The 27,033-nt window shown below is 56.6% G+C and overlaps 1 protein-coding gene across 2 annotated transcripts; it reads left to right on the top strand.

Moving 5' to 3' along the window:
* Nucleotides 1-508: 508 nt before the first annotated feature.
* On the top strand, nt 509-27,033 carry SARDH (sarcosine dehydrogenase). Of its 2 annotated transcripts, none has more exons than XM_049833040.1 (22): nt 509-669; nt 754-869; nt 1,638-1,959; nt 2,588-2,766; nt 3,278-3,457; nt 4,050-4,173; nt 4,367-4,467; nt 5,800-5,904; nt 6,380-6,509; nt 8,690-8,776; nt 8,904-8,994; nt 11,054-11,195; nt 12,818-12,901; nt 14,475-14,588; nt 15,141-15,279; nt 15,908-16,021; nt 17,590-17,737; nt 18,078-18,171; nt 23,152-23,314; nt 23,641-23,809; nt 24,255-24,390; nt 26,501-27,033. In XM_049833040.1, the coding sequence occupies exons 3-22, from the start codon at nt 1,644-1,646 to the stop codon at nt 26,624-26,626; spliced, it is 2,742 nt and encodes a 913-aa protein (XP_049688997.1). In that variant the 5' UTR covers nt 509-669; nt 754-869; nt 1,638-1,643; the 3' UTR covers nt 26,627-27,033. The 2 variants fall into 2 exon arrangements, with proteins under 2 accessions (XP_049688997.1, XP_049688998.1); XM_049833041.1 differs by having other exon boundaries at nt 751-869.

Genomic DNA, 27,033 nt, shown 5'->3' with positions numbered 1-27,033 from the left:
GATGCTGCCATTGAATGCTTAAAAGACCCCCAAAACCCCATCCCTGGGCTGCTCAGGGCTCCGTGGGGCCATGGGTGGGCGATGCTGCTCAGGGGACACTGCAGGGACCACGATGCTGCTCAGACCTCGACCACGCCAACCGCCGGCCAAAGCCCGGCTTCTCTGCGATATCTCAATCGGGCCCTTCAGAGCCACCTTTAAAAAACTTGCACCACCTGCGTATCCTGCCCAAACAGGCCCTAATTTCAGGGGTGAGTCCTGGGCAGGAGCAACAATAAACCTTCGAGGTGGGAGATCTAAATCAAACGTTTCTTTTCCTACCCCCTCTAAATTAAATTTTTTGGTGTTCCCACCTTCGCTTTGAGCTCTCGGGAAACGTGTAAATTTTTTTTAATTCTGCTTTTAAAATCTAACTGCTGGGAACTCCGGCAGGAGGGTCAGATGGTGCCTTTCCTCGCCGTGTTTGCTTTCTGGCATCCAGCTGACGGCCCCAGCCAGCCGCCGAGCGAGCCCGAGAGGCTGCGAGTCCCCGCTGGCCCCAGCTGGGCTGTTTGTTCTCTGCCGGGCACCGAGCTGGGGAGAAAAGCGGCGTTTTCCTCCCTATTTTGAATTTCTCCGCTCCGCTTGACTTTTCTTCTTCGTTGGGGACCAGCAGAAGCACAAGAAGGGGTAAGAAGGAGGAAAGCCCCTATTTGCCGGCCGCCTGGGCTGGCTCGGCTCGCCTCCGGCACTGGTTAATGTTTTTTGCAGCAGGGGCCGAAGGGACGGCGGTGCACGGAAGAGGAGGAGGAGGAGGAGAGCATCGGAGGAAGGCAGGGGCCCCACGGTCGTCACGGCTGGGATAAGCCAGCCCGGAGCGAACCTCGCCGGTGAGTGGAGTCTCGGCTGCGGGCGGTGGGAACCTGCCGTGGGCTGTCCGAGAAACTCTTGCGGGTGTCGCGGGATTTCCCTAGTGGGAGGTTTTCAGCTTTGCTGGGCTGTGGGGGGGACAGTGGGGGGTTTGAAGGCCACGTAGAAGCGAGCGGGGGGTTTCGGTGGGGTGAGGTCCGGGGCTGTCCCCCGCCACGGCCCGTGGCTTGTGTGGGAAAGGGTGTTGCTTGCCCAGGAGACCCTGCTGCACCCCTGCTTGTGCACCCAAAAACATGAGTCCGGAGCAAACCCCCAGCTGTGGCCCTGGCCGGGAGCCCAGGGTACAGGGGCTGGGGTGTCTGCGGGCAGGATCTGTCCCCGTCCCGTCCCCGCAGCCATTGCACTGCCCTCTTTTGATAGGGAGCAAACCTTGTGCCTTCATTGTGGCCAAACAGTTCTTGAATACAAGGGGGAAAAAAAAAAAAAAAAAAAAGTGGTTTCTGCAGGCATGAGCGAGCACAGGCGTTGCCCCGTGCATTTCCAAGCCCCTTTTTGAAGTGGGGCCCCTCCGAAGGGTCTTTAGGAGTGCACACGCATGCAACGGCGATCCCGTTTCCCTGCTGGAAAGGGGGTCCCAGCAGCCCACTCAGGGACGTGCCCCGGGTCTCACTCTGGCACCCATGAGCTGCTCAGCACCCTGAGACATGGTGAGACCGAAACGGTGGGGAGCAGCCAGGCTGGCCGGGGCTCCCCTAGCCGTGCCAGCGAAGCGGTTTTGGGATTTGCAGGTAGAGATGTCCTACGTGAGCTGCGCCTTGCGGGCGGCCACCCCCCGCCTCCTGCCACCCCCCTGGAGAAGCCCCCGACCCTTCAGCAGCGCGACGGGTCCCACGACGAAGAAAAGCGTCCCGTACCAGAAGACGCTGAAGGAGGAAGGGTCCGGGAGCGGGGAGCCCAGCCGGCCCCCACCACCCTCGGCCGAGGTGGTGGTGGTCGGAGGGGGTAGCCTGGGGTGCCAGACCACCTACCACTTGGCCAAGCAGGGTGTCACCAGCGTGGTGCTGCTGGAGAGGGACCGCTTGACCTCGGGGACCACCTGGCACACGGCCGGTGAGGCGGTGGGCGCAGCACGGGTGGTCCCTGGGGTGGGGGTGGCGGGCACGGGGATGCCCACGGTTTGAGATGTGCCGTTGTCCGTGGAGGGGATCCGTCGCGCAGGCTGGGTCCGGATGGGTCGGAGAGTTTGGGCTTTAAATGTGGAGAATTTTAGGGGTTCTGTTTTTCCTTTTGGTGTAGCTTTTTGTTAGGAAAACATCCCCAAAATGTTCTTTTTTTTTTTTTTTTTTTTTTTTGAAGTTTTATATGATCACGGGAAAACTAAACACTTTATTTCCACACCTTTTATCCTTCTTTAAGCCAGTTTTCTTTAACAGGGAGGGAGGCGCTAGAAGATGTTAATTCAATAAGCTTTTGGGGGATTTTGTCTCTTTTGGGGTAGTCTGCTCCAGCAACTCTTTTTTTCCCATTCATTTAATGCCCAAGGAAAATAGAAACCGATGATTTGTAGGGCTCCCACATCTCCACGAGATGGAGCAAGAACCCTGGCAGGGTGACCCAGGCCACGAGTGGGATGGCGGAGGACCCTCTCTGCATCCTGCGATGGAGGGGGTGGGGGCGGAATTGGAATCCCCTGTCCCACCCGTGGGCTGTGTTGTTGCGTGCGTGTCCTCCACCCCAGGTCTGCTGTGGCAGCTTCGTCCCAGCGACGTGGAAGTGGAACTGCTGGCGCACACGCGGGACGTGGTCAGCCGGGAGCTGCCGGCGGAGACGGGGCTGCACACGGGCTGGGTGGAGAACGGAGGGCTCTTCATCGCTTCCAACAAGCAGCGTCTCGATGAGTACAAGAGGCTCATGTCGGTAGGGTGAAGCCCCTCGGTGTGTCCTCCCCTGGCCGGGTGGGCTGTAGGAGGTGGCGTTTATCTCCTGCCCACGGGAGCAGGGATGGGGCTCCCAAGGTTGCGGAGACCCCGGGTCTCCAAATGGCCTTGGCTTCCCACCCGGAGAGCTGCGAGTGGCCTGGGGTGGGCTTCCAGGGTAGCTTTCTGGCTTCTGTAAGGCTGCTGAAATTGGGCAAAAGGCTGGCAAAGTAGGCAAGGTTAAATCCAGCCATGGATTTTTGCCCTTTCAGATAGCGGTAGCATCCTTTTTCCAGCTGCACAGGCGGATTGTTTGCAAATACAGGACCATATTCCCTGAAATCTGTGCAGACCGTCCCACCCCACGCTGGATTTAGGGCTTGCCTTGGGGCAGCAGTTGCCTCATCTGGGAGATAAACGCGTCCTGGGGGTCTCCTCCTCCTCCAGCAGCAAGTGATGAGCGAAGCTTTTGTTACCTGCTTGAGCTCCCGGTTTTCTTGTCCGGTTGGCAGCTGGGGAAGGTGTACGGCGTGGAGTCCTACGTCCTGACCCCGTCGCAGACCAAGGACTTGTACCCGCTGATGAACATTGATGACCTGTACGGCACGCTGTACGTCCCCAAGGATGGCACCATGGATCCAGCTGGTACCTGCTCAACTCTTGCCAGAGCAGCTACTGCCAGAGGCGCTACGGTAGTTCCTAATTAGTAATTACTAGTTGTTGACCTGTTGACCCTGGGAGGAGATTTCATCCTCTGCCTTCCCCAGCTCCTCCTTTCCCACCGGAGCAGAGCTGGTCCTGCTGCATCAGGTCTTTGCCCAAGAAGGGTGTTGTCCTCTTCAGCTTTGATAGCTGCTCAGGTCACAGCAGCAAAGCTGGCAGAAACCATGAGATCCAGGGAATATACAGGATGAAAAAAAGACCTTTAGGAGCAAGACGAAGCAGTGCCCGAGGCAGGTTCCTTGGGAGAGCAGAGGTTTTTGGGGTCAAGTAACACAATCCACTCCTCAAGGCAGGGACTACCAGCCCATCCTTGGTGCGTGTAAATAATAAACCCCCTCTGCAGCTGTGGGTGCACAGAGCAGCGGGTTAACTCTGCAGCTGAGGAGGGGTATGTTGTTATCAGCGGTAACAGCACTAGCTGTTGGGAAAGGGACGTGGCCAGTGCCAGACCGCTGCTTAGATTCACCTTTCCCAGATTTGGGGGGTAGATGTCAGGCGAGCCGGGTCGTCCCACCGCCCTTGCGACCCTGCGTGACTCTGCTGCCCTTCCTCTGTCACCAGATCATCGAGAACTGCCCGGTCACCGGCATCCAGGTCAGAGCTGATGATTTTGGGGTGAAGAGGGTATATGCGGTCGAGACTGCCCACGGGACCATCCAGACTCCCTGCGTGGTGAACTGCGCGGGTACGGGGCACAAAGCACGGCGGGGAAAGTGGGGGACCGGGGCTGTGGCCGCAGGGCAGCGGGTGGCTTTGCACCCCGTGAGCCGGAGGGTCTACGTCGGTCCTCGTTCCCCTCCATCTGGCTGTCACCCCAAGACCACCGCAGGTCTCTGGAGGACGGATTGGTGCTCAGCGCGGGGCCGCTCTCTCCGCAGGCGTGTGGGCGCGAGCCCTGGGCCGGCTGGCCGGCGTGCACGTCCCGCTGGTGGGGATGCATCACGCCTACGTGGTGACGGAGCGCATCGAGGGCATTCAGGTCGGTCCCGCGCGGCTGCGGATCGGTTCCTCTGCTCTGGAGGACAGCGCTGCCTCCTGCCCCCCTGCACAAAGCAGGGTGAGATGGGAAAGACCCCCCAGGACCCCCGGAGTGCAGGACCCCCCAAACATTCCTGCCTTCAGTGCAAGCCTGTGCTGCCAGGTCAGGCTCTGCACCCGGGGAAGTGCACATCCAGCAGCTTCTCTTCCTAGCAGGACTATCAGACTACTTTTAACAGAGTCGTATTTAATATTTAACAATGTTATGACTAGCAGGATGGGTTTTTTATTTTTTTTTTTTTTTGGTCTTGGTAGAATTATTATAGGGTCTCTGATGTGTTTGGTGTCTGATAGCAGCGTTAATAAAGATGCCAAACACTTCCCGAACAAGCCCCAATCCCCAGCAGGCAGAGGTGTAGCTCTCCAAGCATTTCTAAACTTTCCCAAGAAATGTTTCTGCCGTCCGGCTACAGAGAGTTGTTTAGGAGTCGAGGGAGACTTCATTCACTCAGGTGCCAGGGCTTTGAGGGTGACACATTATTTAGTTTCCATCCTGCTGACACAGTCTGCGTCTGATTTTTCAGTCTGAGGTGCCTCGTTTTAGAAAGCGCTGGTGTCAATGATTACACTTCTATCCCAGTAATTCTGCTGTGGCGTACAAACACGGTGAGAAAGAGACTTTTCAGAGAAGAGTCTGCGGCTTGCAGACCCCTGTGCCTCCCATTCAGTCCACTTAATTCCATCCGTCAACATGAAATGCAGCAGGCCCAACACCAATACTTCCGCGCTACCTAAATGTTTCTCTATCTCTTGTTCACAAGAACAAATCCCTCATTCTTTGCGCGCTGCTGCCCGCGTGTTGTGCTGCTGCATCCTCCTGCGGAGGTGGGTGGCAGAGGAACGATGCTTTCCAAGCCGGGATCGACCGCAGCGGCTGCTCCCGCTCCCCCCGAGCATCCTCGGCGCTGCCTGTGCCGCGGAGGAACAAGCCGGAGAGCCGAGGTGCTGCTGCCCTCGCGCTTCTGCAAAATGCACCCACACCAACAGCTCCTGCCCTCAGCGCTGGAGTTCACCAGCTGCTGATTAGGCAGGATTTGTGCAAGGCTTGGCTTCTAGCTTGGGTGCCTGGGCACGCGGGTACCCAAACTTCAGGGCTGAGGGAATATCCACGGAGCCACCGCTGCTCCCGTCCTCGGCGGGTCGTGCCTGCAGGTGCCGACCCTGCGCCCCAGACCCTCAGGTCATCCCGCTCAGCCTCGCCAGAGCAGTTTAGGGGTCTCCCCGTAGCTCTCGTCCCTCTCTCACCCCTCTGCTCCCCCTCCCCTTTTTGCAGAACATGCCGAACGTTCGCGATCACGATGCCTCGGTATATCTCCGTCTCCAAGGCGATGCCCTTTCCGTGGGTGGATATGAGTCAAACCCCATCTTCTGGGAGGAGGTGAGCAGTGCCGGGAGGTTTTTCCAGGGGGGGAACGAGGCAGGTTTCCAGGGAACCCACTTCGGAGGGGTGGGTGCAGGCGTGAGTGCCTCAGCCCCCGGCTCCTGCGGGTACAACCTCCGCATGGGTGGTGGGGAAAGCACAGGACAGCATCTTCCCTTTGGGTCTCTCTGTGGCATAGATAGAAGATGCAGAGGCAACAGCAATGGGATGAAAAGGCTGGGCTGCGGGGATTGAGAGGTCACCGTGCGGTCCCTGCCCTGCTGCATCATCCCTTTATCCAGGCACAGGTGTCTTAATTCGGGCTCTGCCCCAGGCCTTTGGCTTGGCTGGGCTGTTCATGAAAACCCAAAGAAACCAGAGTCTGCAAAGCAGCATCTGTTTTCTACACTCTCCAAGGCTGCTAGAACTGAGAAGTTCTTACACCATCAGCTGTACTCTATTTTGTGTCCTGATTCCCATTTCCCACCTTTAGGTATCTGAAAAATTTGCTTTTGGCCTCTTTGATCTGGACTGGGATGTTTTTATGCAACACATTGAAGGTGCCATCAACAGAGTACCGGTGCTGGAGAAAACAGGCATTAAATCCACCGTCTGTGGGCCAGGTAACGTGGCTGCAGTGGTATGGTGACGGCTGTGTTCCTCCAAGGATCTTGCTGGAGGCAAGGGGAAACTTCATGTCCTGGGGAGAAGAAAAACCTCTCTGAATGCAGAGAAAGTGGCTGTGGTCTGGTTGCAATGGTGTCATCTTCCAAGGGGTGGCATCCCAGGCTTAGCCTAGGTGGAGAAATAGCTGGGGAGCTTATTGTCTTGGTCCCAACTGGGGATGGCTAGCGCAGATTTACGGCTGATGTTGTGGCTACCGGACTGGGGAATTAAGGGGCAGATTTCTTCCAAGCAGTGGCCATTGTTTTACCAAGTGTTATCTTATGTTATTATTTTTACTACTTGCTTCTGGGCCGATGACGTTAGATTTACCCAGATTTACACCCCAGGCTGTCTGGTGCGGAGTTAAAGGCCATGGCATCGCTGCAGCAGCAGATGGAAGTGATGCCAGCCATCGAACCTGAACCCTGCACACTTGGCCTTGAAATCCACCGCATGCTAAAAAAAAAAAAAAATTTTTTTAAAAATCCATTTTTGCTGTAGCGCTTAAAGGGAAACCCTCCTGGGGAGGGAGCGGTGCTGCTGTACAAGGGGAAAGTAGGGCACATCTCCTGCCCCGCAGCAGATAAAACATGACACGTACAAGGTGGAGGCCTTGGTCCTGGGTACGGCGGGTTTAATTAAACTGTGGTGTAAGCAGAGCTGGTGGCCTCTGGTGGGGAGCTGACTCCTTATAGATAAATGTCTAGCGTTTGTAGTACAGTAATGTAATTTCCAAAGGGTCAGCGCTCCTCCTTTTCTACTTCTTGATTTAAACCAGCAGCTGGTTTGCTTGCGACAGCCGAGTCACGCTGGGCCGAAGCAAATAGCAAACACTTGTCCTTTCTGCTGCGCGGTAAATATTTCACCACCAGAACAGTTACCGTGCTGTGCTTCGGGCACAGGGGATGAAAGCAGACCAAATCGGGGTGGTTTAGGCTGTTTCTCCTCCAGCTGCTAATCCAACCCTGCAGCCGAGCGGGCCAAGGTCCCGCGGGAGCGCTCAGCATCCGTCCCAGTGCAAAGTCAGCGGGGCTGGCGTGCACCGCTGGTGAAGGGCAGGTAATTTGGGTGCCGCTCCGTTCCTTCGGTGAATTTGTAGCCTGGCGTATCAGTATGGGGATCTTGGCGTGTGAGAAGCTGCTTTGGTGAAAAGTGGAAATATTCTTCTGGCTCTGCTCTTGGGAAACAAACTGGGCGTTTTTGGGTGGGGGAAGGACCGGACCGAACTCTGTCTTCCCTCTCTCCTTTCACACAGATGGATGAACCACCATAAAACAGGGAGAAGAACCGCACACCTCTGTCAGGGTTGTTTTGCTCTGTCCTGCCTAGCAGGGATTTGCACAGGGGCTGTGGTTGATAGCCTTGTGGGGAGCAGGAGCTGGCAGAATGAGATAGCATTAGCACAGGAGCCTTGGGCAACAGCAGCAGCAATCCCTCAGTGGAATAAAGTAGCTGAAATTCATGAAAATTCCCAGCAGAAATCGATGAAGGTGAAACATAGTCATCATCATGAAATACGGCCCAGGTGTTGAAGAGGCAACAAACAGGTCGGTGCAGCCCCCTTGGCTGGGGGACTGGGAGAAAGCAAGAGGCTGCTTCAGCCACCGCAGCACCTCATGCACCTTCTGGTTGGGGATTCATTCTGCTTCACAAATTTTCAGTCTAAACCCCAACACTGAGGTCCTCCCCATGTAGTACGGGCATGCAGCAAAGCGCCGCTGAGCTGCCCGGGGCTGCGGAGGGCACAGTTACCGAGCATATACATGTGTGCGCCTGCATACGTGTATATGCGTGCAAGCTTCTGAAGCCAATATATGTATATATATGTATGTATATTTGCTTCAGGAGCCTGCACAAGGCACCTGGGTGATGCTGGGCATCCCAGTAACCAGGGCAGCCGTCCCTTTGCCTTCTGCTGCCTGGGCGCTGTTGGAGAGGTGCAGGTAGGGGATGCCCGAGCTGGGATGCTGGGAAGTACTCGGTGTTGGTCCAATTCTGGCCCCATCGACCTCTCTGGGAGCAGGAGCACGCTAAGGCCAGCACGGGAAGCTGTAGGAACCCTGCTCTTAAAGCGTGTGGTGTGTCCCCAAAACGCCTCTCCTGGCCTCGCTGGCACATCCCTCTCTCTCTCTTGCAGAGTCGTTCACAGCCGACCACAAGCCGCTCATGGGGGAAGCCCCAGAGGTCCGAGGCTTCTTCCTCGGCTGTGGCTTCAACAGCGCTGGTAAGAGAGACCTGAAGGGATCATCCCTCGGGCATCCCAACGCGGGCATCGTATCCCGGGCAGAGCCCGGCACCCACAGCCGCGCTTGGCCTCCTGGCCTCAGCTGGGTCCTCGCCTCTTCCCCCAGGGATGATGCTGGGAGGTGGCTGCGGGAAGGAGCTGGCTCACTGGATCATCCACGGGCGGCCGGAGAAGGACATGTACGGCTACGACATCAGGCAAGTCACCCCGGCTGCCCCAGGTCCCCGCTGATATCCTTTGCTGATACCCCTCGTCCTTGGGTGCTCCTTAGGGACGGGTTCCGAGGCAGGGATGGGTGCTGGCGTTGGGAGAGGGTGTCTGGGCAGCGTCTGTGCCACAGCCTGTGTCCCTCCGTGGAGCTGAAATCAATTATGCTCGATGGCTTTAATGAATTTACACGTGGGGTTTATCTCATTTGCCTCATCCCACTTCTACGCAAACAGCTTCCATCAGACACGAGGAGATTGCAGCGATGGGAAAGGACAGGGTAATTACGTTTGGGTTTTGTTGTTGTTCAATTAGTGCCGTGCCTAATCCTCTAAGTTAATAATCGGGGGTGATGATTTCAACAGGAGAAAGATTAGCTTTCCCCCTCCTCTGCCGCACAACACGGGCCAGGAGTTTTGACTGTGCAGATGTAGGCTCTGTAATTGCTTTTGACTTGCTTGATTATATTTGATTGGGTTTGGGCTTTCTTATAGGGCTGCTAGCGACAGCAACCACCTTGTCAGGGACAAAGCTTTTAAGATCATGTTGCTTTAGTGGCAAAGCTAAGAACCCCATTGACTCGGGCTGGGAGGAGAGGGGAGTCGGTGCTGGTGCCTGCAGAGGTCAGCAGGAGATGCCTCCACCAGCCTTCCTCCACCAGCCGGGCCAGCGATGGGCCAAACTCGGGAAGGAGACATCCCTGGGCTGGACAGGCTCCGCTGCACCGTCAGACAGGCGGGTTGGCACAACCGCAGCCGTTGTGGAGCTGACCTGTGCCACGGGACCCCAGCCCCGCTCCGACAGTGGCCGGGGGCTTTCCAGCCCTCACATCTGGATTACCCGAGCATCCCCCTTATCCCGTCTGCCCCATCGTCGAGCTGGCGCCAGTCACGTTCTTTTTTTCTTTTGGTGATGATTACTAAGCTCCTCTTGAAATAACTCCCTTTTCCACGCATTTAAATATTTATCCTCTCAAAACACTCGCTTGTAAATATTTCATCTGGCAGCTGTTGCTCCTCTTGCCGCTGTCAAAAATTCAGAGTGTCGGTGAAGGGGCTGGGGCTGACGGGGCAGATGGGTGCCAGCGACATGCCATGTGTCACCCGCTGCCTGTCCCCTGCCAGCAGAAGAGGCAGTTGCCCTCACAGCGAGCCCACGGCTGCTTTTTGGGGAGCATCGCTTGCATCGCTTGCGCTGCTGCAGGGCTCAGCCCCGGTGCCCTGCCTCTCCTCTGCACCCAAGCAGCGGGAAAGAAACTTAAAAGTCTTGTTTTAAAAGGCCCTATGGATAACATTTTGTCTTGCCTTTCACCTGCTGCCTCCCTCCCTTTCTCCAGACCTGGGGGCTTTGGGCTGGAGAGGAGCTGGTGGTAATTCGGAGAGCCGTGCTCCCCTGCCTGCCGAAGCCGGAGGACGGGAAAGGTGCCACCGGCACCCGGGGCTGCTCTCCGTGAGTTATCGGTCTCTGGTAATAATAACCTGAGTGTGTGCTGAGCTGGCACATTCCTTCAAGGAGCTTTTCGGTTCGAAAGATGAAAATCTGTCAAAGAAATTTAAAATGCTTCAGGTCTTATTTGTCTTTCAGCCTAGGGAGAAAAACGTAAGGAATGTCCAGGGCTCTTTCCTTCGTCAGGGCTGCATTTAAACCCAGGCAGTGCGCGAGGCATGTTCTGAGGCCGGCCCCACGCTGAAGCAAAGCAAAATTAACCTCAATTCTCCTCTTTTTCTATTCCCCCCCCACCCCCTCCCCAGCAGGGCTGTATCCTGCTCCCAGTTGCTCTGGGGTGCGTGTTCCTGGAGCAGGGCTGGGGAGCTCACTGGGGGCTGCGGCGAGCGCCCGGCTCCGCTGGGCAGCTCCGCGGCATGGCCAGCACCAAGCCCTGCTTGGTTCCTCTGCTCTCCTACCAGTGAAACTGGTGCAGGAATAGCCATTTTACACCACAGCAGCTGCATCCACATCTGGGTCTGGCCGAGAGGGCCAAGCCCGGAGCAGGAGGCACCCGGTGAGCTGGTGGGCTTATCTGGACGCTGCCCTCTCCCTGCCTTCCAGGAGGTTTCACCAATCCCTCACAGACAACAACCGCTGGATCCGGGAGCGGAGCCACGAGTCCTACGCCAAGAATTACTCCGTCGTCTTCCCCCACGACGAGCCGCTGGCGGGGCGCAATGTGAGGAAGGACCCCCTGCACGAGGTGAGGATGCGCACCCCGACCCGGGCTGCCCTGCGAGGAGCGATGGGAAGACCCTCGCAGCATCCCTGCAGCAAAAAAAGAGGTGGCAAGGAGCGGCCGCAGCTGCATGGCTCCCCAAAACAGTGTGCTGCTCACCGGGTGCACGCTGCGAGGGTGCTGGGGCCGTGGACAGTTTAATGGTAGAGGTGCCAAGCGTTCCTCTAATATTTAAATTAGCAGATGTGGCTTAAGAGCCCGGTGATGGTCGCTAGGCAAGGGAAAAGTGGAGAGAAGGGCTCGGAGGCTTATTTTATTCACTGCCAGTCAGGCTCAGGGGGAGTCGCAAGAGCTGCGGGATGCTGGATGCTCGCAGGGATCTCCTGCCTCCTGCTCGCCGTGTCTCACTCGCAGCACAGCAGCGGCTTCTCCTCCCCAAAACGGCGTCTCGCGATGCAGAGCGAGACCTGGGCACGAGGAGGGGTGTGGGAAGAGTGGGGAGCAGCTGTGCCTCCGCGGAGGCAGTTTTGCCGGCACCCACTCAGTCCCTGCTGGTTTTGCTCCCTGGAGCCGCCAGCCAGGGCTCCTTCCCTGCTCCCACCTTTGCCAGCTGCTTCCTTGCACAAATTTCCGTAGGTGAACACTTTCAAGATACAGCACTTCAGAAAAAAAAACCACCAAAACCCAACAGTTTCCAGTGGTTTGCTGCATCAGCAGCATTGCAGCAACTGCAGCTCAGAGCCCCCAAAATCACCCACCGCTCCCAAGATGCTGGGGGTGACCCAGGGCTGGTGCCTCGTCCCCCCCCATCGCTGCCAGTCCCAGCCCCAGCAAGGAGCAGCCACGTTTCTCGAGCCCATTTCTGCTCATCGCTAATTCATATCACACTATTCCTCTTCCGATGGAGAGCGGAGGCTTAAGCAGTAAAACAGACATCCCTCCCCACCGTCCCCCGGTGTTTGGTTGACAGCTTAGTTGTTTTCTGTCACCGAGGATGCAATTTATTTTTTAATAGCATGTCTAATAAGCGATGCCCATTTGACTGACAGCCTGGTATTTATACATGCAGCTCCAGAACATTTGCTGTGTTTTATAAATAGGCACTGAATCATTTCTGAAATGTTCAACAAAATCTATTCTTTTCTGAACAAAGGCACCAAACAAAAATATCTTAATGGATCCCTAATTAATTGTGTGCAGAGAGATTTTCCTGAGAGCACAGAGGAGGAATGAGAAGCTTGCTATATAAATCTTAAACATCATTATATAATTAATCTTGTAAACATCGGGGGGAGTGTTGCACTCTGGGTTTAGCATCTCTCAGTCAGTAATTCGTGCACCCTCGCACAAGCTTTGGTAGGGTGCACAGCTGGGCTGCCGGACTCCTGCCTGTCAGCTGCCTTTGAGGCAAATACCTTTCTTGGGGGGACAAAAATATCGGGGAATTTGCAGGCAGCTGGGGTTTGCCACTGTTTTAAAAGACAAACCGCAGAGCTGATTTTGGCTACTGATAGCCAAAGCCAAGGGGTCACAAGCCAGGTCTTGAGCACGCACTCGAGGAGGGCAGCCTGGGTGCTGCTCCAAAAGCAGTGAAAAGGCTTTTTTTTAAACCAATTGTTCCCATTTCTCCGGCTTCACTTGCATAGGAGCTGCTGCGACAGGGCTGCGTTTTCCAGGAGCGGCATGGCTGGGAGAGGCCCGGCTGGTTCAGCCCCAGGGGAGCAGCCCCGGTAAGCACAGCACACGTTTTGGGGGACATTCAGCCTGGAGGGTTCCGGCTGTGTCCAGCACATCTAGGATGCATCCTGCGTGTGCAGGATGTCCGATATGCCACAAGCAGTTGCATGTCCCCAAAACGGGTCCATAAAAGCTGTTGGGCTTTAATTCCCTATAACAGCGGTAAGAGGGAGATCTGTGTGTGCTGTTGTGTCTGTCTGTCCGCTTGTCCCTCTGCAACAGGCAGCGTCTGCCTCCAATGCCCCCAAACGACAGGCACTGATCTCAATTCTATATGCAGCGGGCAGGGATGCCAGGGTGGGGACCTATCACCACAGGCAGGGATGCCAGGGAGGGGACCCATCACTGCAGGCAGGGATGCCGGCATAGGGACCCATCACCATGGATAAGAATGCTGGGATGGGGACCCATCACCATAGGCAGGGATGCTGGGATGGGGACCCATCACCATGGGTAGGGATGCCGGGATGGGGACCCATCACCATGGATAGGGATGCCGGGATGGGGACCCATCACCATGGGCAGGAATGCTGGGATGGGGACCCATCACCATGGATAGGGATGCCGGGATGGGGACCCATCACCATGGGTAGGGATGCCAGGATGGGGACCCATCACCATGGGCAGGAATGCTGGGATGGGGACCCATCACCATGGGTAGGGATGCCGGGATGGGGACCCATCACCATGGATAGGGATGCCGGGATGGGGACCCATCACCATGGGTAGGGATGCCAGGATGGGGACCCATCACCATGGGCAGGGATGCTGGGGTGGGGACCCATCACCATGTGCAGGGATGCCGGGGTGGGGACCCATCACCATGGGCAGGAATGCTGGGATGGGGACCCATCACCATGGATAGATGGGGACCCATCACCATGGGCAGGGATGCTGGGATGGGGACCCATCACCATGGGTAGGGATGCCGGGATGGGGACCCATCACCATGGATAGGGATGCCGGGATGGGGACCCATCACCATGGGTAGGGATGCCAGGATGGGGACCCATCACCATGGGCAGGGATGCTGGGGTGGGGACCCATCACCATGTGCAGGGATGCCGGGGTGGGGACCCATCACCATGGGCAGGAATGCTGGGATGGGGACCCATCACCATGGATAGATGGGGACCCATCACCATGGGCAGGGATGCTGGGATGGGGACCCATCACCATGGACAGGGATGCTGGGATGGGGACCCATCACCATGGATAGGGATGCCGGGATGGGGACCCATCACCATGGGCAGGAATGCTGGGATCGGGACCCATCACCATGGGCAGGGATGCTGGGATCGGGACCCATCACCATGGGCAGGGATGCTGGGGTGGGGACCCATCACCATGGATAGGGATGCCGGGATGGGGACCCATCACCATGGACAGGGATGCTGGGATGGGGACCCATCACCATGGGCAGGGACACTGGAATGAGGACCCATCACCACAGCCAGGTCCTTCACGGACCCGCTTCTCTCCTGGCACGGGGTGAAGAGCAGCCCCTTGGCTTCAGCCTCACATCATCTTCCTCACTGTCCCCGTCTTCCCTCTTCCCCCCTCCAGGTCCTGGATTACGATTACTACGGTGCGTACGGCCAGGAGCGCCACAGGGACTACACCTACAACCAGCTGCTGGGGGACGAGTACACCTTCGACTTCCCCCCCCACCATGACATCGTGAGTGCAGGGGTGCAGCCCTCCCTTGGGCCAAAACCGCTGGGCACATCTGGAGCCGGGGAGGGGTTAGAGGCAGCAGAGCCTGTGCCACGCTGCAGCTTTGGGTGGAGTTGGTGAGGCTCAGAGGGAGGGGAGGCAGCGAGCTTTGCCCAAAACTGGGGAAAATGTTCCAAAAAGATTAAGAGAAATGCGTGGCCCGTGCTCGGAAACCTCAGTGGAGAGGCGACAGGGATTTTGCTGCTGCTTTCCCAAATAAAAGAGTTGAGACCGGCTTGGGGGAAATAGCCAATTTCATAAAATTTAACTATTATTATTGATAATTATCTCTGTGTTAGCGACATTAAGAATGGGATTGAGCACACAGAAAGGCCTGTCAGACTTGCTACATTTAATACCTGATTTTCCAGGAGTGTTTGAAGCCTTGCAGGCTTTAAAGTCACCAGGCGAGCGTCTTGATAGTGTTTCCCATTACATAAATGGCTTTAATGTGTGTCTCCCTTTGTGAAGTGAGAATATGGCTCAACTTCAGCGGTGCGTCTGCTTTAATTGTAGATCAAGAATGAATGCTTAATGTGCAGAAATGCCCTGGCTCTCTTCGACATGTCTTATTTTGGGAAATTCTACCTGGTTGGACCTGAAGCAACAAAAGCGGCGAACTGGCTGTTTACTGCCGATGTGAGCAAAGCGCCAGGTACCGGCTCAGTCCCCTTGGCTTCGGCTGCACGCTGCCTCTGCTGAGCACTGCCCTGGGAAATCACACCTTACACCAAAACAAACCAGGGGGGGGACACCCAAACTGGCTTTTCTTTTAAATGCTGCTTTTGCAGAGGGTATGGGAAGTGTGGGAGAGCGACTGCTTTCCCTGTCCTCACCGGAGGCTGGCTTCTGCTCTCATTTACACAGGAGCAAATGTGCTCTGAGCTGGGGGGGGGTGAGGGAGTGGGGGGTTGTCTGGCCCTCTGGCTCCAGCTGTGGCTCACAGCTGGAGCCGTGATGGGTACTGGAGTGAACCAAGCACGACCCTCGCCAGCCGCGGTTTGCATGGGGAGAAGCTGGCACCTCCTCTGGGGCTGGGAGGCAGCTTATGGCACTTCCAAGGAGGCAGCTTCAGCTCCTCGTGCAGAACTGGAAAGGAAAAAGCCTTGGTCCTCTCCCCCTTCTGGTGCTGGGACATCCAGGGTCCGTCAGGGCATACCCAGGCAGTGACAGCTGATGTAACGATGAGGACAAATTTTCCTGCTACCCACCTCCCTCTGCCAGGGCCGGGGCTCTGTGCCAGGGCTGGCTGATGGGCAGCGGTGCCCGTCTCCTTCCCCCAGGCTCGACCGTGTACACCTGCATGCTGAATAAGCGGGGCGGCGTGGAGAGTGACCTGACCGTCAGCCGGATCAGTCCTGGGGACCCAGCCTCCCCCCTGGCCCCCGCCTTCGAAGGTAAAAGCCCTGAGCATGGGGATGCTGGAGTCAGGCATGTTTCTGCACCCACCGTGGGGCTGGCGGGGGGATCACTGGGGTGTGTTTACCCTCCCGCAGTTCAGCTCCCAGTCTCTCCCGCTGCCTTTTTCAGCTGTGACAATACACACAAAGACCTTTCCCAATCCCGGGAAGCCGTGGAAGCAGGTTAGGTCCGAGGCCCGCCAGCATCTCCTCCATCCCGGCCACACTCAGGGTGCCGCAGGCGCTGGGGTGATTACATTTACCTAATGGCAGCCACCTGGCTTTTTCCACCTCCACCCCTCGGTCCCTGTAACCCAATTATCCCTCTTGTCCCCGGGGGCCTGCACTGCTCATCCGTATTATTGGGTTTGTCCAGCCCGGGCTGGCGGCTCTGCCCTCTCCCCAAGTCCTTATCAGCTGCAATAAAAAGGAATTGAAAAGCAGCAGAGCAGTCAGCCCAGAGGGCAGAAATGGCATTAGGCAGCAGCGGAGGAGGAGGAGGAGGAGGAGGACACTGAGCTGGTCTCCAGCAGCGCTGCCAAACGCCGTGCCCGGTTCACCAGAGCTGCCACCAGAAGGGAGGTTTGCACCGGGGTGGCCAGTACCCACGGAGCCTTGTCCCCACTCAGTGTCACCCTCAGAGTCGCTGCTGGGAAGGGACCAGCCCTGCAGCGGTGCAGCCCCCAGCACCAGCCCGAGGTGGTGGGCACTAGGGGGGTGATCTCGCCTCATTTGCCCCGGCGTGATCGGGTGCCAGCGAGCTCTTCCTTCGCCGTGGGAGAATCCTGCATCCCTCTCGTCTGGGGCGTTTGGGGGGGGGCAGAAGGGTGAGAGGAAGCGGAGGGCAGAGCTGCAGGGTTTGTCGGGCGATGGAGGAGTTTAATCGCAGCAAAGTCTATTTTTCTAATTACAGTAGGTGGCTGCACTTATTATCGTTATGACAGATTATCAGAGAGCAATTTTGTAGCGGCAGAAAAGACAGAGGAAAGACTGATTACATATTAATCAGCTCTCAAACCCCATCCCTGGGGATTTTTCCACCCAGGATTACTGACAGGATGAAATTCCTCCTCGTATATACAGTGCGGTCCCTGCACTGGTTATGGCCCCGTCACTGCAGCCTTCCCTGCTCCCACCTGTAGTTCCCGGCTCCCTTGGCACTTTGGCATCCGCTCTGTACTGGGACAAAAAAGCAGACGCTTTTGCTGTTGGTCTCAAGGGATAAAGAGTTTTTTCTCTTCCCGTGATGCTTACAGGCACCTCCAGGGCTCGAACAGCTTTTTTTACCTTTTCTTGTTTCAGGTTTTAATGGTCTTTCGGTTTTCACTGTGCTGAGCCCCACAAAAGGCAGCACGAATATTAGCAGAGCCCCAAAGCCCTCCCTTGCCCCAATACTATTTAACCCCCCACTTTCTTGGCAGTCCCCCTGGGCTATGCAAGCTGGAGAGGCTCAGGGCTGCAGCTCAGCCTCTGGAGAGCAAAACCAGCCCCGACCTGAGCTGGGCATCACCCCCAGCCCAACATTCTCGAGCCTGAAAGGCTGCCGGCGGGGGGGTGTCTTCCAGGGGATGGCTACTACCTGGCTATCGGCGGGGCTGTGGCTCAGCACAACTGGTCGCACATCACCTCTGTGCTGCAGGACATGAAGCTCCAGTGTAAACTCCTTGACTGCTCGGAGGAGCTGGGCATGATGAGCATTCAGGGCCCCCTGAGGTGAGTGTGGGGAGAGCATCGCGGTCCCCTCCTTGCATCCTGACCGTGGAGGGATGGAGGGATGCCTCGGACACGAGCCAGGTCCCTGTGTCGGGCAGGGGTAGGTGTGAGCCCCACGGCACCAGGCGATGGTCTGGCTGGAGCAATATGCCCTTTGCTGGGGAATTGGAATTTCTTTTGAGGCTCTCACAGCAATGGCATATCACCCACGTCAGCCCCCCTTTGGAGGGACGAGTCTTTCTTGCCAACAAGATGAGAAAGCAAATTTTAGTGATAACCCTCAGAGCAGGCTGGCGAGCTACATCCCTTTCACCGCGGCCGCTTTGCTGTTTCCCTACAGCCGCGTCGTCCTCCAAGAAGTGCTCGACACTGACCTCAGCAACGAAGCTTTCCCCTTCTCCACCCACAAACTCGTCACGGCCGCAGGATGCACGGTAGGACGGGGCCAGCCCTCCTCCCGGTTTCCCAGGGAGGTCTGTTCACTGGGGCGACCACCCACCAGCCTGCACAGCCGAGCATCCTCTGCTAGGATGCTGAGCATCCTCCGCCTGCCTCCACATTGCTTCAATGGGCAGCTGGGAGGGTTTTTTATGTCGGAAAAGGCCAAAACCTGGCGTGTTTTCCTCCCTGTTTGCTTGCCAAGTGCCAACCTGCTCTCCCAGCCTGCCTGGCAGTGTCGTAGCCCGCTCTGAGCTTGGGGAAGGGACATGGTGACTTATGGCTTTGCAGCGGTGTTGGAGGAACAAGAGACACCTCCCACAGATTAGGGGTGAGCACTGGTGATAGATTTCTCTGACACTCTAGATCCCCTCCTTTTTGCCCTACTCGTAGGGACAATTTAATGTAAAGCGTGTCAAGTACTGGCGGTAAGGGCTGGGCAGCCTGCGGAGCCAGTGTATTTGATCATAGGAGAAGTTTGACAACCTTAAGCTCTGTGTACTAGCACAGATCATCCTGCATTTGCCCAGACTTCATGGCTCGCGTCAGCGGTTATGCAAGAAAAGCACAGAAATGGTAATGCTCCGTGCTAACGCCTCGGGCTAAGCTCCTCGGCGTTGAAGCGAGGGGATGAGAAGAATTTTGGGGTGCCCGTGGTAAGCAGCGCTGCTGCCCGGCTTGGGTGCCTGGTGGGGAGTCATGGGTGGGGGGTGCTGGCCGGCTCCTGCCCCCACGATGCATGGCCAGGGGAGGCAGTGCCGGTGGGGTGTTTTGCAGACAGAGGTGAGCTCGCTTTCCCTGCGCTGCCTGCCCGCAGAGCACGGGGCAGGCACGTGCCTGCCGTCCTGAGTGCGACGGTCCTCAGTGAGCCGTGGGAGATGCACCTTACCCAGGTTGGCAGCCTGGCACCTCTGTCGGGACCCGCGGCGACGGCTTTAACACCTCGCGTGGCATCGCTCGGAGGTGTCGAGGGAGGAGGGCTCAGCCTAAAGCGGTTTGGTGTCACTGGCTGTGTTGCAAAGAAGTGGATCAGTCCCTGGGGTTTGCTGTGAGGTTTCGCAGCGCTGTCTGCTTAGTTGGACTCCTCCGTCTCACCTGGTGCAGGGCAGCGAGAAAAGAACCTTAAATCTCTCCCCCGCCTCGCCCAGCGGAGATGAATGTGGTATGAAGTTATCCCTGGGGGAAGGGGGTGATGGCAGTTCTTTGGGGAGTTTTGTCATGTGTGAAGCTGCTGATTTAGCCTGCTTGAAACATCCTAAATAGAAGAGTTGGTGACAATGAAGTGTCGTTTTGTCAAAAGAGAAACATTCTGGGAAAACCTGCTGCTGGCAAGTTTTGGTGTCGGGGAATAGCTTTTGCAAGGTTTGCCCGAGAAGCTCTGCCTTGGTTTCTTATTGATGTTTACCCCATGTGAAATATTCCTTCTGTTGCAAAAACACCCCTTTGGAAGAGATGTTCGAATTTGTACCCCATCCTTCCCATGGGAATCTGGGCAGGCAGCGGTCCCGGGGCATCCCTCTCCCTCCCGGAGGAGCCGGCTGGCAGCAGGGACCGCGCCGACCGTTCGCTCTGGTTCTCAGACTGGTGTCTGATGGGAGACAAAGGGAGTGAAGGTGCAGCAGTAAATCTTATAAAAGGCAGCAGGAAAACGGGGAGCTGGAGGCAGGCTGGATATTAGTGAAATTGGGTTAAGCCGTGCGCAGCCACTTTTCATTCAGAATTAGAGTGGCTTTAATTCGAATGCAGCTGGCTGCTGAAGGGATTGCTGCTAAATCAAATTAAGGCTTCTTGATTTGTGAGCAAGAGCCTAGCCAGGGTTTAGGGTGGTTTAACTCAGTCACAGATTTTGCCCAACTCGGATTAATCCTCCAAACCATCAGTATCAGTGCGCCCTGTGCTCCAGGTGCCGAAAACCCAGCGTGTCCAGCGTCCCTTGGGGGGGAAACAGCAGCACGGAGGACCCAAAAGCCAATCCATTGTTGCAGGTTGTCCAATACGTCGCATTTTAGTCCCCACCAGTGAGTTAAATCCTCCCCAGTCTTCCCCTGTCATGCCTATGGCAAGGTGATAATATCTTGTAAAATCTACTCATCCCCTAGGAAAGGTGTATAAATGTTCCCGTCTTGAAAAGCGTGATTAGTTTATTTGCATTTCACTTCAAGTTTACAAAAAATAATTGGGCCCTGTGTGGAAGAAATAGCTGGCAGAAATTTTGTGGCTGCTTTTGGGTGTAAATGCCCTGACTGTCAGAAGAAAGCTTTCCTGCCCGAGGGGTGTGCGAGGGCTCTGGGCTGGGGGGAGCACCATCCTTTGGGATGTCTCCTTCAGGCTCCCACTGCACGATGAGCACAGAGGACTCCATCCCACGCTGAAATTAGAGTAGGAGGGTTTCTCAGGACAGCAGGCTGAAGCCTTTGCTGATACTATCACCTTCCAGGGGGATTAAACTGAACCCAACATCTTTAAAAAGTTATCGCTGAGATTTTCATGCATTAACTCAGTAGTTGAACAAAATCAGCTAGAGTGAAAGGAGAGTTCCAGCAGAGTTAATGACTCTGGAAATTACCGATTGGTTTGTGAGTTTATATATAGCGTCTCTCATTGTATTGAACAGCAGAGAAAGGTCCCGCTTTGAATTTCACTGCTGGATACAGGGTGAAGTTCAGGTTTTCATTTTCTAGAATACTTAAAATGCTTTTGAATTGCTGCTCAAAGACCCAGGAATTGATGTTATTTCATAGCTCCAGTTGAAATCTAACAGGAAAACCTGTTCCTAAGGGAATTCAGCAGAAATCCGGCAGCAGCAGCTGAGCCCACCCCTTGACATCCCCCTTGGCCTCCATGGCACGATGTGCACCCCTGCCTGGGGTACGCATGCGTGGGTGCAACCCCAACCCCTGCCTGTGCAAAGCTAATGACTGGCACCCCAATTTCCTCCAGGATACCTGTTTTCTATGGTGCACTGCTCTGCCTCACCGCTCTTGCCGGGATGCTCGTTCCCCTGGAGCAGGGGTGATTTGAGGGGGAGTTTCTCCCAGGAGTAACTTGCTCCTGAAAGTAAAGTGCACTTTAGCTGCAGCACTGACTACTGAGTCGCAGGCAGGGTTAATGAGCCGGGAAGTTGCCTGTCAATCCCCAGAGCATCTCCTGCCATGATGAAGATGGTACTGGCTGCAGCAGCTTGATCTCTGGCTGTTCCCTAATTAGCCGACACCTTTGTGTGGAGCGAAAAGCTTCTCTGCACCCCTTGTGTCTGTGCACCTTGAAAAGCCTTTGTGCATCGCTGCGGGGCTGTGGCAGGGACCGAAGGAAGGCTGGCTCCCCGGCACAGCTTCTTTTGAGGAGGCTCAAAATAAATTACCAATACCTATGGCGTTCCTTCCTCCTCTCCACTTCTGTTGTAAAGGTTAAGGCATCTTAAAAGCTGCCTTCAACTCTGCTTGAGGACATTATTTTTGCAGTGCCAGTAGAGCAGGAGGGTGCTGGGGGAAGCAAGGATGGATTTGGGTTCTCAGCCATCACCCACCGGCCATCTTCACAGACAAGAGCCCAGGCACCCCTTTGGTACTTCTCCTGCCTGTTGCTGCCTGTTTTGGGCAGCGGCTGCTGTTGTCTGTTGTTTATACCTGGGATTATTGAGCACAGCTGGGACCAGCTCCTGGTTGTAGTAAGAGCTTAGCAAATGGCAAGATGCAGCTTCTGCCCCAACGACCTCCAGAGCCAGCATGGGCAAGCCAGCCTCAAAGCTGCGGAGCGTGCCTGGCCAGCAGAACCAGCCTGGAAGTCTCTTCCTAGCTGAAAACTGCTTTATTAAGACTGCAGATCACGATCTCACATGAAACTCTTCAGTTAATCTCTCTCCCAAAGCGAGGTATGCATTTGCAGTTGATGTGCATCCAAAGGGATGAACTGCAGGGGTTTTTGTGGGGGAGGAAGCAGAGAAATCCAAAGGGATGAAGCAGAGGGAAATACCCCTTGAGTCTGAGCTGCATCTCCAGGGAAGATGCCTGAGCTGGGGTGGTCCCAACCGGCCTGGAGAGCTTTGGGGATACAGCCTGTTTCAGTAGGGATAAGAGGAGGATGCAGGCAAGCCTGCCTGGGCAAGAAGCAAGGGGAACATGGGCAGGGCGGTCCCAGCACGGCTGGGGGCTCTGTGCCCCGGGAGTGCAGGCAGGCATATCTCCGAGGATGAGGCTTCTCCCCCCGAGAAGCACCGAGTCCTCTGTGCCCATCTGCTCGTTCCTCTTTGGAGCTTCACGCGTTCGACGTGGAGCTAATTTGGCAGCAGAGAGTAACGCTTTGGGGCACAATCTCTGCTGGGGGGAACCTGAGCATCCCCTCGGGGTGAGCGGGGTGCGGGTTGGGATGCCGGGCTTAGCCCCTGCCTGGGAGCCTAGGGTCTTTGGGTGCCTCTGCCATGGCAGCACCATCCCAAGTGGGGGACATCCCTGGGGGACAGCAACCACAAAGTACCCCGAAGCAGGACAGTCCTGCTGGGGACCAGCTTCCCCATCAGACAGGCTGATTTGGGGAGATGCGGGGCTGAGGGTGCCCACAGGCTTTCTTCTGGCATCGAGGGATCAGCAGAGGGAGACAAAAGCCCGGCTGGAGCCGGAGCATCATGACTAACCCCAGCCCAGCTGGTGGGACAGCCATGGGATCGGTGGCCAAAGGATGCTGGCCACAGCCCCCTCGGCTTGCTGGCCATCCCTTCTGGGCACTGCCAATAGCTGGGGACGGCTGTGGGTTTGAGGTGCCGAGCTTAGGCTGTCCAGAAACAAGAAATTCAGTCTGACCCTGGCTTCGTGCACTAGGGAGAGCAAAGAAACGCCTTCCACCAAAGCAGGGCGTTGGCAAAAGTTTCCCCGGGTGAGCCGGCTTTCCTCGTGCCGTGGCGAAGGGCAGCTCTGTGGCTTCTCTCATGCCGCATAGCCCGGCTCTGTCCACAGGGGTGTTTGGCTTCTTACATTTCGCAGGTCCGGGCCATGAGATTGTCGTTCGTCGGCGAGATGGGCTGGGAGCTGCACGTGCCCAAGGCGGACTGCGTGAAGGTTTACCAGGCGGTGATGCAGGCGGGTGCCCGGCACGGCATTACCAATGCTGGCTACAGAGCCATCGACAGCCTCAGCATCGAGAAAGGTTTCTTGCTTTCCTTACAACAGCTCTCATTGCTTTGCCTCCGGCCAGGGGAGCGGGGCAAATAAGTTTTTCCCAGCTTTGAGGGTGGGTTAGTGTGACTGGAGGTCTGGCAGCTACTGGCAGAGATGCTACCAGCCCCAGTGCTCCTTGCTGAGATTTCCCCAATACGGGCTTCTCTCGGGGGTGCTTTGTCCAGGGCCAAGTGAATCGAGGGCAACAGAGGTGTCCAAAAAGGATGGGTGACGTCTTGGTCTCCTGATGCTGCCCACCCTGGGCTTGCTGGCATGGCAGGGAGAGGCTGGGTGACCCGTGTTTGCTCTCTGCAGGGTACAGGCACTGGCACGCAGACCTGCGCCCCGACGATACTCCACTAGAAGCAGGCTTGGCCTTTACCTGCAAGCTCAAGTCTGGCATCCCCTTCTTGGGCCGGGAGGCTGTGGAGGCTCAGAAAGCCAAGGGCATCTTCCGCCGCCTCGTCTGCTTCACCACCGAGGAGTGAGTACCACCGCTGGGCTCCGCTCAGCACCCAACGCCGGTGGCTGCCCCAGGACGAGCACCTTCAGCCATCCCCATCCTGGGGAATGCGCGCGGAGCTCAGTTGCAAGCCGATTCATCTGTTTTCCATGCTCTAATTCCGTCTCTAATTTAAATCCCACCGTAAATTCCCAGCTGGATGTTTAATGGGAGCTGGAAATGCTGTGACAAGGAGTGGGTTTATCTTGTTTCACCCAGAACAGCGGGAGGTTTTGCAAGTGGGGCTGGAGGGGCTTTGCCAGCACCTGGGATCAGCGCGGGGAGCTTAATGAACCTGTAGGCAGCGGGAGCCCCGGCACGTGGGCTGCTCCGGGGCAGAGCCGGGGTCCGGTCCCCCCAAACCCTTCTGCCCCGTGGGATCCTGATGTGGGGCTTTGCTGATGGCAGCTCTGCCTTTGCCTTGCAGGAAAGTGCCGATGTTCGGCCTGGAGGCGGTCTGGCGGGATGGCAAGGTGGTCGGCCACATCCGTCGGGCAGACTTTGGATTTGCCATCGACAAAACCATTGCCTACGGCTACATCCGTGATCCCGCGGGGGGTCCGGTGAGTACAGACCCCCTGCTACTGCCAGCTCCCCGGGGATGGCTGCACCTTCTTCCCTGCAGCTGCGGGGGGCTTGCTTGGCGGGGGGGGAGCATAGTGCTTGTTTGGTTTTGAAGCCGTATGCACAAGCTCATTGCAAACCCGCTGCTGTCTGGGGAGCACGATGGGGCAGCCCCCCGCCGTGGCGGAGGCTGGAGGGTGAGGGATGCCGCGGCTTGGCAGCAAGGCCAGTCTCACCGGCTGTTGCTCTGCGATGCTCTCCAGCTTAAGCACTGCCTCTGATGTTAATTGCAACTGAGTATTTAATTGCAGCAGTGAAATAACGTATGTTATAGGGAGCAATGGCCAATGGGAACCCAGCAGGCTCTTAATTAACCCTGGGAGACTCCTGGATAGTAAATCAGATGCCCTCATTAAGCAGCGTGCTGTAGGCAGATGCCAGGGGCCCCAGGTGGGGACGGAGGGCTGTGGATGACATCCCCCGGGACCCTCCCTGTTGCAAACCAGGAGCAGTACATATGCTTGTGCTTTTATTCTCTTGCTTGCCTTGGCTTTTAATCCCACATCAGCACAAGACTCCCAAGTCAAGTGGCTTTGTGTTCCAGTTGTCCCCTCAGCCCCCGTGGACCACCTTTTCTCCCCACGGTGAATATTCCCCCCTAGACCTTCCTTTCTTTTCCCCATTTCCCATTCTCCCTCTCTCCATCCTGTTACATCTCACTCTCCCGGCCGCCCCCGCCTGCCCCAGGCAGCGTGATGGAGGCAGCAGGATGGAGATGGCGGTGGCGGGGGGGACACACACATACAACAGTCCCCTCCTGCCTCCAGCGAGGCACCGATGCGGCAAAGCGGCACTGAGTGCATCCCCACCGGGTGCATCCGTCGTGCCGCTCTTCCCCGCTCACACACCCGCTGCAGGGAAAGCTCTGCCACCGCAGCGTGCGGCAGGGCTGGCAGCAGGCAGCTGCCTGCTGGGCTTTGCGGGGGCCGAAATGGCAACGGTGGAGAAAGGCACGGCGTACGGGTGGTCACGCCGTGGGGTCCCCAGCTCTGCCAGCTCCTTTGCGTGGCCGCTCCGGCTGGCTGCAGCCAGGAAGCAGCGCTTGTTAAGCAGATGTTAATGTGCAGCCCTCATCTCGCCGCTCCTTGGGATAATTCCCACTTGGTTTGGGCAGTCATTGCGGAAGGAGGCGGGAGCTTTGCTGTGCAGGGAGGGGAGGTCGCTCGGGGGACGGATCCTGCCCCGTACCATCCCCATCAGGGCTTCGGTGCTGGACCCAGACCCCACACCAACCCCGAAACCTTGGAGGAGGGCACACAGACCCCCCCACTTTGCAGTTCCTTGGCAGTGGGATGCCCAGCACGGCTGCTCAGAGCCTTGCCGTGTTGCATGTGGCCCTTTAGTTTCCATCCCACGGATACGGCCCTTCAGTGACCCGGTGTGACGCTCCCCGCGCTGGGAAGGGGGGTCCAGGATGGGGATGTGTCCGCAGCATCAGGACTAGGGAGTCAGAGGAGCAGAAGAGGTACAGGGGGTGAGATGGAGAGCAGAGAAACAAAAATTCTGTTTGTTGCTGAATCGCTGACAACTTCCCACAGCCCTTCCCTGTGCCGGGGTGTCTCAGCTGCCAGCACTGCCTGGCTCTGGGTGAGCCCTGCGGGCAGAGGGGACAGCTCACGTTCGTCATGCCAAGCGGTGACGTCCTGGCTGCCACCGTGGTCCCCTCCCGCAGCCAGGGCTGACCCCGTTGGGGTGTGCCATCCAGCCTGGTTGTTCTGGCAATAAGCTCCCACAGCCTAGCAGTAAGTGCACCTTGCCCTGGGTGCCACTGAAAAAATCCACAGGAAAAAACCCCAAACCTCCAAAATCAATAAATACTGCATTCTTTTTATTTATTTTTTTTTTTAGCTGAGCACTTTTACAAATCTGGTTTTCTCCTCTCTGTGCGTCCTTCTGGGATGGCAAAGCTGGGTTTTTCTGCAGAAAGCAGATCTGCGGGGTGCTGTGGGAGCTTGCCCAGTGATGGAGCTGGGATGCTGGCAGGGAGCTGGTGCCTCACCAGTGCATCGCGGCACCTAACAGGGGTTTCGCCACGGCTCTGCCTTGCAGGTCTCGCTGGATTTCGTGAAGAGCGGCAGCTACCAGCTGGAGCGGATGGGAGTGACCTACCCTGCCCAAGCACACACCAAGTCCCCGTTCGACCCGGACAACAAGCGAGTGAAAGGCTTTTACTGAGAGTGCGGCAGCGCGGGGCCGGCGAGCGGGTGCTGTGGACGCCGGGATGAGGAGAGGGAAGATGCCATTAGGAGCTTCTGGCTCAATTCCTGGCCCCCGGCTGCCCTAGCTGGCTCCAGGGTCTGCTGGGAGAGCCGGGCAAATGTCTGCAGCGAACTCGTCAAACAAATTTAGGTCAAATTAGAGGGGAAGAGGAGGAAGAGATTCCAAAAAGTCCAGATTTTGTTGCTCTGTTTTCTAAATGAATCAATACCACTACAGCAATAATTCTTTCCCATGGGTTAATTGGCCTGAAAACAGTGTTTTGCTCGACTGCAAATGAAGAGGTTTCAATTTTTGACTTTCCTGGAAACTCTTTCCTCCAAAATGTAGTTTCACGCTGCCTGGAAATGAATTTTTTTAACTAA

The sequence above is a fragment of the Accipiter gentilis genome, chromosome 29 (genome assembly GCF_929443795.1).
Source record: "Accipiter gentilis chromosome 29, bAccGen1.1, whole genome shotgun sequence".
In the NCBI taxonomy this organism is placed as follows: domain Eukaryota; kingdom Metazoa; phylum Chordata; class Aves; order Accipitriformes; family Accipitridae; genus Astur; species Astur gentilis.
Note: the sequence above shows the minus strand (reverse complement) of the source record. Positions and strands in the feature narration are given on the sequence as shown.

Coding starts and splice junctions, on each gene's coding strand:
- SARDH (XM_049833040.1), top strand. CDS start 1,644: ATGTCCTACGTGAGCTGCGCCTTGCGGGCGGCCACCCCCCGCCTCCTG. Junction 4,174..4,366: donor CTGCGTGGTGAACTGCGCGG/GTACGGGGCACA, acceptor CTCTCTCCGCAG/GCGTGTGGGCGCGAGCCCTG. Junction 4,468..5,799: donor AGCGCATCGAGGGCATTCAG/GTCGGTCCCGCG, acceptor CCCTTTTTGCAG/AACATGCCGAACGTTCGCGA.